The 9,255-nt window shown below is 52.8% G+C and overlaps 1 protein-coding gene across 2 annotated transcripts in view; it reads right to left on the bottom strand.

Moving 5' to 3' along the window:
• Positions 1-568: 568 nt before the first annotated feature.
• Positions 569-9,255, bottom strand: part of HDLBP (high density lipoprotein binding protein) — a 64,682-nt gene continuing 55,995 nt past the window's right edge. For both annotated transcript variants that reach the window (XM_067539003.1, XM_067539004.1), the window contains exons 23-28: positions 8,607-8,741; positions 7,149-7,292; positions 6,687-6,872; positions 4,555-4,671; positions 3,959-4,087; positions 569-2,910 (exon numbers count right to left, since the gene is read on the bottom strand). In XM_067539003.1, coding sequence (XP_067395104.1) covers positions 2,824-2,910; positions 3,959-4,087; positions 4,555-4,671; positions 6,687-6,872; positions 7,149-7,292; positions 8,607-8,741 — 798 coding nt within the window. In that variant the 3' untranslated portion in view covers positions 569-2,823. The remainder of the gene's footprint in view (positions 2,911-3,958; positions 4,088-4,554; positions 4,672-6,686; positions 6,873-7,148; positions 7,293-8,606; positions 8,742-9,255) is intronic.

Raw genomic sequence — 9,255 nt, 5'->3', positions numbered from 1 at the left:
ACAGGAGTGCAGCTGGGGTTCTTTACCCTGGTAGGCATGAAGCAGGGGCTTTGAGGGCACCCCCTACACTTATGCTTTTATCTTGTTCATACCACTTCCTCAGGGGGTGGGGCATGTATGCTGCTAGAACCAATTAGCAAGTAGTAAATCCACACAGCAAACTGCCAATTTAAGATAAGCCCTTTGTGCCTAGAAGCCCCTACAAAAGGTTAAAACTTTTTTTTGCTGGGATCCCCCCCCCCCCCCTTTAAAAATATTTCAGACTGTGGTGACCCCCCAAAAATGAGGACCCCCATGCCATACCACTCTTACTTTGCTGCTGAGGGCAGTGCTGCTTTTAGAGGTGGGCACCTGTCCAGCAGCGCTTTGCCACCCACCTCTGAAGGGCGCTGGCAGCCAGTGCCCCAGCATGTATGGGGGCTAACAGCTCATGCCCCTCCCCTAATAACCTATCAACCCCTGGAGGGGTCATGACCCCCCGTTTCAGAACCCCTAGACCAGGCAGCACTGATTTACCTGGAGATGTGCTCTCTCTACAAAGCATGGGCAGAGAAATGAGAGACTCCAAGCTGTTTCAGATTTTTATTTTAGAATTTATAAAATTCCAGTGTCATCCATACTCATGAGCCTTTTTACATGTTTGCATATAGTCTCCAAATTCCAAAGTTAAGGCCAAGGGATCATTGCCATGGAAACATACACTATGGAAGACGTTGAAAATAAAGGAAATGGAGCACATACCAGAGCATCTGCTACAGACGGGGCAGCAGGAGACAGTACTAGGTACAATCAGTTCATGACCGTTAGCATGTAGGGGGCCCTGCATTTATCTCAAGCCAAGCTGTGCAACTGATTGTTTTTGGAGGTGGGGGTGACTGGCTTGATGACCTCAAGATGTACCCCCCATTGAGGTTGTCTTAACCCTTTTCAAAACCTTTTTAGCTGGAAAGGGGGGAAATGAGGCTACTACCCCACCTGTCACACACCCCTTTAGACATCTACTATGCGAGAAGTAGGACAGCCCTGTCCTTACATCTCAAGTGAGTCACCACTGCCTTTGCTGACCCTAGGCCCCCTGGCTTGTTTAGCTGACAGCAATTTTCTAGTTCACCATGAGCACGAGGACACGCTGGTTCTGAGTCCTGGCTAAGCTCTTCCAAAGAGAGCTACAGCAGAGGGGGTTGGGGAAAAAAAGAAATGGTCTCACTTCTGAGCCAGGTGCAGGGCTGGGAACAGCAGCCAGCCTTCCAACATCAGGCTTGTGCCCCAGGCAGCATTAGCTGGGGAGAGACTGGGGACTTGCTTGCACAGGAGCTGAAGCAGTAGGGAGAGGGAGAGAGGAAAGGAGACCCCCGCTCCCTCACGACCCTCCCACAAGATTTCTCCTGGTGGCTGAAGGAGCAGCTCACCTGGCAGCAGCCTCCCTCAATCGAGCTGTGGCAGTGCTGCAGCAGCTCCCAGGGCCATGCTGCTGTGGTATAGAGCAGGGGATTCACCACCTAACCCACACACAGGGGCAAGCCTGGGGGCTTGGTTCTCCCTGTGCTCCTGCCCATTTACTGCAGAGCGACTGAGTGGATGTGGAACCTGCCTCTTCCCCCCCTCAAAACCAAACCCACCTCCTGGCCAAGTCCTACAGCTCTAAGAGGTGGCAGCAGCTGTTACATAACCCTGCTCTTGGTTCCCTCCTGAGAGGGGGTTCCAACAGCTCCCCCCACCACCAAATGCAGAGAATTCAGCTCTGGCTGCCCACTGAGATGAGCAGGTTAGCAGCAGCGCTGACTATCTAGACCATGAAGCCACCACCAGACTGGTTTTTGAGGTAGAAAGAAGGCAATAGTGACAAATATCCCTACCCCTTGTGTTCAAATGTCATTAGCTAGATATGGTCAGCAGGAGGGGGATAGGATATCGCTTCAGCACTACCCCTCCAATTTCTGTTGCCCTCCCAATGCTGTCGCGTTCTGGCTCTGACCAGCTGTGCTGTTGGGAAGAACAAACAAGGGGAAGGGGGAATGCAGGGAAGTAACTGTGTTTTTACATACACGTTGGAAGACTCATCAAGTGTGCATGAGAGAGAATCTATGCTCTCACTGATACACAGGGGCACACTCAGTGCCACATAGCAAAGGCTTTTCTACCTGACCGGGGATCCCTTGGGTCATTGCTGGTCCCTTCCAGCGGTGCTGCTTCTAAGACTATTGTCTTGTTCCTTCAAAAGCAGTTTCTAATCATTACATTTTTAGCTCACCCCCCCCACCCCCATCCACTATCACTGGTACATGGATTTTTGGCAGTTCAAAGGAAAAGCTGACTGCACTCTGCAATAGTAAGGTAAGGCCCGGGACAAACACAAAGGAAAAAGGGCAAACGTTTTGGCTTTTTAGAAAGTCAAGGAAATTTATTTCCTGAGGTCATGAGACAGGAAGTCGATTCCTAGCCACAGTAAAGGAGGTCTCCTAATGAAGGTTGGAGGGCCTAGTGAGACATGCTTAAGAGATCTGGTCACTGTCACCACCTGGCAGTTGTGAATCTTAGCAGATTTGAGTCACTAATGACATTTCAAACAAAAAGCCATGTGTGTCTGAATCAGAGTGGAAAGCTGGGGGGGGGGGGGGGGGGGCAACCAACGATTTATAGTAGGTCATAAACTCAGTAATAACAGACAAGTAGAATGGGTTGTAGCACTCCACACGCCATTAGGAGACCTCACAGGACAATTTACTTATGGTCCAGCCGCTGGGTCAGAATTCAAACAGGAAGTATTGTGGCAGGTTAGTGTCAGGTCAGCTGGCTGGAGGAGATGTTTCTGCTTCCAGGTCACTATCGTTTGGGGCCCCAGGGAAGCGTCTTGGGGGCCACTTGAGCCCCAAAGCTGGGGAAATCTTCAGAACTGCTCATATCAGGGGCCTAGAGCAAAGAAAAGAATGGTCCACATTATATTGTCTGTCTACAGTGCTATGCAAACACAAGAAGCTAAGAAAAGAAATCTCACATGTGCCGAGTGAGGAAGGGAGACTACTATTGCAAGGCCACACATGGAAGAGCATTCTAGACCATCAAAATTCTTGAAAGGTGCAGAGGACAGGGACAGTACAGAAACCAGGTTCTAGTAGGACCCAAGGAAACAGCAGGTAAGTCACAGATGGGTCACAACAGGATCATGGTCTGAATGAACCTGATTAGTTTAGAGTGTCAGAGAAGCAGATTCTGCAGCAAGGTCAGAAGGACATCTCCTTTCTGGGGACACGGATTATTTTAGGGTAGACCTGGCCCCATTGAGGATACAGTGGGCAAACTGTTCTTGGTGTCCAATTCTATCTTGTGCATGTTCCATTACTCCTCGTCACTGCAGTCAGCAGTAGTGGGGAAAGTATTGCTACTGAAGGGCAAGGCTTTTCTTTACAGTGGCAGGGGAGACACTAGTTGGGCGGAGGTTTTTGCCATCCCTTCATTTCTATGGCTCAGGCTAGCTTGAGAACGAATGGAGTCCTTGCCGAGTCCTCAGCGCACCTGCTGAGGATGAGGTGACCAACAGGAAGGTCTTGTGGTTGGCAGCTTATCAGATAATGGTCCAAGGCCCAAACCTTGAGTTCCACAGTAGCAGAATGTCAGGCCCAGCTGCTCTGGGAGGCAATCTTGGCCACAGGGGGCTGTGGCAGGAGATAGCCCAGGCTTGCTGCTCACTGCAGAGCCTCTGTAGATGATAGCTGGTGTAGGAAAGCTGGGCAACTTTGAAACCCATCATCAAGGGGCCTAGCAAATGGAGAGGGCAAGCTCTGCAGGGAAGGGGAGAGACAGATCATGACACTAATTGTCAGGAAAAGCCTAGAAGGCCATGTTCCTGCCAAGGACCTCCTCGGAACGGTGAGATGAGTCTTTGGTTCGCATCCCTGGTCCAGGGACAGTCTCGAGGGAGGGGAGGCTCTGGAGGTGTGGGAGCAGAAGCAGCGCTTACCTTCTCATTGTTGCCAGCTGCCCAGGGGGCATCCCTCACCACAAATCCCTTGGATGGGGCCTTGGACTCCTCGTGCATGGATGGTTTCATGTACACCTGCATCGCCTCGTTGTCCACCACATCAGCCAGCTGCAGGCACAGAGGGCAGTGCAGGTAGAAGGGTTTTGCTTTGTATGGTGGCATCCCTTGTGTTTCCTAGTTGGTTAATGGAGTCTCCCCTCCCTCCCATGGTCAGACAGCGATAGCTGACAGTCACCTACACAGGGCTCCAGCTGCATGGAACAGCTGGAATTACAAGGAGCAAAGTGCCTGAGATAGATGGGCACATGCTAGAGATGGGGGAGGGGAGGGTGGGGAGGGGGAGAAATCACTGAATTTTTCTCCCCACAAGTGGAAAAGGAGCCAGAGAGATTTAGACATTCAGTGACCACCCATCAGCAGCAGGCCTGATTGATATGCTGCACATTTCCACAGTGCTCGCTAGAGCTCAAAGCACACAGCAGGGGCGCTTCAGTTCATAGGCCCACCCCCAGGAAGTTATGCCACAGACCAGAGCCATTCTTCTGCCCCTCACTTCCCTGCCTCCCACTACTCACGTATTCCTCCTCCAAGTTCAGGATATGGTCAATTGCTTCCTCCACGTTCTCAGGGAGCCCCGTCACAGTCACACAGTTAGGGTCAGAAGCGCCGCTCTGGGGGAAGCGGATATCCACCTGCAAGGCACAGCCCAGCAGAGGCTTCGAGATGTGCATAGCCCCTCATCCCCAGCAGAATGGAGTCTGGGATCAGGGGGATGTGACCCTTTTCCAGCAACTGCCGTCATTCACTCTGCGCCTCCCAGCCGCGTACAGACATGCAGAAGCGCCAGGCGGAGCAGGCGTCAGCAGGGCTGATCTTCCGTCACTTGCCCTGGCTACGTCCTCACTTCTGCAGATTGCAGGCGATGGCTCCCACTGTCCTTACAACCCTCCATGCCTTGCCAGTTGCTATGGGGGTGGGGGAGGAGGAGGGGAAGGTGTGTCTTCTAACCACTGCCTCCTCACCCCTCCCCTCCTGGGTCAAACCACTAGCACCTCCTCACGACATGACTTCTGGAAGAAGGTCCTAGTAACTTCCCAAGTTTGCCAGCAGCTCTCAGAGCTTGTTTCTGACAGAGCCACTCGTGAGCCCCATAGACAGAGTGATGCTGGAGGCACCAGAATTTCCTCTTCAAGAGAGACCTCTCTAGCCATCACCATCCCAGAGACAGAACGGAAGTGCAGCTCTGCAGCCTGCCGCACTAATGCTGTGGTGTGAAGCCCCCCAGGTACATCAATGGGCTGTTCACACAGAAGCTAAATGGCTATTTAAGTGTCAAGGATGCAGATCATTTCACCAGACAGATCCGAAATCCCAAGTGAACCCTGGTCCAATACTAGGGCAAAGCCGTCCAAAACAGACCTGTCTCCCACGCACTGCAAGGGACCCACAAGCCAGGCTGCCCCCTACTCAACTGCCCCCCCTCCCCCCAAGCCACACACAGCTTCAACAAAGCAGTTGTGTTTTCAACAGGAAAATTTCAACCCACCAAAAAAAAGTTAAGATGCAAGGGCACCAAACATGGAATCCATCAGCAGATTCAACACAAAGGGTATAGGAGGCTCTAGATTTCTGTTGATCTAGATTTCCCAAGGGCCTCACAGAGCCGAGTATCCAGGACCCTGGGAATGTCAAACGCCACCCAGAGATCACTGGTGACAGCACTGGTTCCTCAGGGGCTCCTGGCTCAGTGATCAGTGACAGAGCAACAGGTAAAGCTGTTTTCTCCCTGGGAAGAGGCTCAGGTCTGAAAGCGTGAAATGATCAGACCATTGTGACTGTGAAGGTCAGGTGCCACTGGCAGAGGTAGCTGAAGAACAGTGTGGCTTAGCCATGGGAACAGCACAGAGGGAATGTTTCAAGAAGTGGGTCTGTCACATTCAATCCATCCAGGCTACAGACAGGCAGACACTCAGGATATGCCCGCACGGCAACTGACCACCGCAGCTGGTTCATATCAGCCTGGGTCCTGCGACCCCCAGTGCGCTGCTGGGCAATGTGGATGTTCAGGCTGGGGCTGGAGGCAAGGCTCCTGGACCCCATAAAGGGGGGAGTGTCCCAGAGCCTATGGTCTCAGAGGAGAGTTCTCTCAGCCTGGGCGTGGGACGCTGGAGTCGTGTGCCGCACCCCAGGAGTGGCTCCAGAAGCCAAGCATGAAAGACCCTGAGTCACCATTCTCCGGAACTCCTGGTTTGCTTAAGATGGGGGAGGAATGGGCGGGAGAGCCAGCTGCTGTGGTTTTGGTGTCTGACCACCCTGCAGGGGTGCCTGAAGGAGCCGTGAGCCCATCCACACCCTGGCATGCAGTGATAGGGCTAGCACATAACAGCCCTGCTGTTGCAGCCCTGGCTCGCTTCCTGTGTCTACTCTAGCTGCACAGGCCTTGCTAAGACTGGACAGGTTGGGGCCTCACCTCCCCTCTCCTCAGTCCTGTGCGCCGCCATCAGGGGCTCGGTCGCAGTCAAGCCCTCAATGAGATTCCCACTATTGCAGCAGCACCCTCATTGCCCCAGCTCGGAGTCAGGGCTGTGCAGAGGGCAGAAAGCACCGGCACAAAGTGCACCCAAGTGCTGGGTCTGAAGTAGTTCAAACTCAGCCCTTGTACAGCGACCCCCCTCCCTCCCAGATGCACCATGCTCGCCACACCCACCTTGAACTCATCCATGGTTTTGCGTATGGCTTTGCCCCGGGCTCCGATGATGCGGGCATGAACACGATGGTCCAGAGTCACGTCCTCAGACACCATCTGCTCCAGCTCGCCCACAATCCTCATGATGGCGTCTCGCGCTGCCTCGGTGTTCTTCTCATAGCCAGTTATGGTGATCTGATCCTGAGACTGGGAAAGGAGGTTGGGGAGGGAGTTAGAAAGGAGCTGCTCAGAACAAACCCGCCCTGGGTCTCTAGGGAGGGGTCTGACTGAAGGCAATGTAACAGGAGATCCATTTCACTGCTGTTCCCTAGGAGGAGATTCTGGGCTGGAAACCAGGCGTAGTGTCAGACTGGCCTGCCTGGGACAGACTTGAGGGTGGTTTTTCTTTGATTAGCATTTTGCAGTGAGCAGCTGCTGAAAAGGCACGTGCTCTGCTCATGGCCCAGAGCCTCCACCCCTCACCTGGTTATCGTCATCCTTATCCGGAAACTGGATGTTGACCTCATGCTCTGTGCGGATCTGGGTGATGACCGCCCCCTTCCTGCCAATAATTTTAGGGTGGTATTTGGGGTCCACAGTGACTGTCAGCTTGAAGCTTCGCAAGGCCTGCAATGAGAAAGGAGACCTTCCGGAGTGCTAGAGCAGAGGATACACCTCAGCTTGATCAATGAAATCCATGCCTGTGTATATCAACCATCTATCTTTGAAGCATCCCATCTGTAAGGAGACACCACGCCTCTAGGCAGATTCGGGGAGTTATCTGCTCTACTGTGACATACCCCAGGTTGTCCCACAGCAGCTGCCCCCGGTGGCACTGCCTGAACACACGTGCCTGGCGGCAGAGCCCGAGTAACTGTGGGCATGTCTGCCACTGGCCTGTGCTTGTGGGGAGCCACTGCTCATTTACCCATTGCTTCCTGCTACTGCTTGTGACAGCTCCTCACTGCTCTGTCCTGGGGACTGTAGAAAGGGAGCCCACCCGAGCAGAGGAGCCATGGCGGATGACCAGCTACCACACGTCATGTGAAGAAAAGGGATGAGAATGGGACTTAAGAGTTCCTCAGAGACAGAGCAAGGGTTCAAAGTGAGCGGGTGAAATCCTGGCTCCACTGAAGTTGATAGCGAAACTCCTCAAATGAGTTCAGTGGGCCAAGATTTCACCCACTGTCTAAATATACAGCAGGTTCCTCTTCAAGGTCAGATGAAGAGGGCGCAGTTACTGTCCACCTCATGGCACTGCAGAGACAGCCCCACTCCAAATGCCTTGTCTATTTGTTTAAACTAATATAAAAAGCAGATAGCCTGATCATGACCTTTTCCATCAGCTCACACTACAGAGCCAGGCTAGTCAGAATCCATTTGATCATTTTAATTCAATTTACATTTGAGAGGTGCTTTACCATCAGGTTAGTAGCTAATGGGGCTGTAACTGACATGTTACAGTGCAGCAACTCAGATTACGGGAGCTCATAACACCTCCATGTTTCACTTGAGGCAGAAGCACATGCCTAGCTAACTAAATTCCTTATCTTAGGTCAAGGAAGCTGCCTCCCACAGTGCCACGGTGCCCAGTTCGTAGGAGCTCCCACTTCCCTCCCAGCTGGGTTGAACATTGTTATGGTGGCAACAGATCATTTTCCTGTTACTGGCCAGGTTAGAGGGCAGTGTCCAATGGTCAGACGCGGCGGTGGGGTGCCTGAAAGGATGATCCCACCCCGCGTACTGTAACCAGGCTTCACGAGGAGTGCAGAGACCAGGCCAAATGCACACTATTTACGTAGTGCATTCTGCCCAACAACAGCCTCAGATACCCAGATGGTCACGGACTCCTTCACACCTGCTAGAGACAACGCTGGGATGGGGGCTGGTTCTCCAAGGAGCAAGAGGGACAAGGGAGCAGGGTGTGGCACCAGGGCTTACCCGATCCTCTTGCTCAGCCTGCAGTTCCTTCACTCTCTCCAGAAGCCCAACCTTGGCACGGTCCAGGTTTGCAGCCAGCCCAGTGATACTGATGACATCAGACTGAAGCTCAGGAGCTGGGACTTGAATATTCACCTAAATGACAAACCCCTGTGGTCACTTCGGGCCAATGGAGCCACCCCACAGACTGGCCCCATGCTGGGGGAATAGCTGAGGTTGCAGAGTCACTGTCGTCTTCTCCCCCCCTCCCCCTGGGCCCAAACCAAACTTCACTTCAGCACTATTCACAAAGGGTTGGACTGTGCAGCTGGTCACTCTTGCAGGTTTAGGAAAGGGAAAAGTCTGAGCAGCACGGCCCCCAGGATACACAGGAACAGCCAGTCTGGGTCACGTCAGAATCCAGTATCATGTGACAGCGGCTAGTACTAGCTGCTTCCCAGGACCAATAGGCAGATGTGGAATAACATGCCTCCAGGGCATCGGCCAGGAAGCTACAGAAATCAGCACTGGTGCCACTCTATTCCCAGTGGATTCTAACCATGTCTCAGACTGAGACTCTAATCATAGAATATTAGAGTTTGAAGGGACCTCAGGTCATCTAGTCCAACCCCCTGCTCAAAGCAGGACTAACCTCAGCTAAATAATCCCA

This window comes from Emydura macquarii, unplaced genomic scaffold (assembly GCF_026122565.2).
Source record: "Emydura macquarii macquarii isolate MOO-44397 ecotype Brisbane River unplaced genomic scaffold, CSIRO-AGI_Emac_v2 contig_499, whole genome shotgun sequence".
NCBI lineage: Eukaryota > Metazoa > Chordata > Testudines > Chelidae > Emydura > Emydura macquarii.
This window is presented reverse-complemented; position numbering and strand designations above follow the sequence as displayed.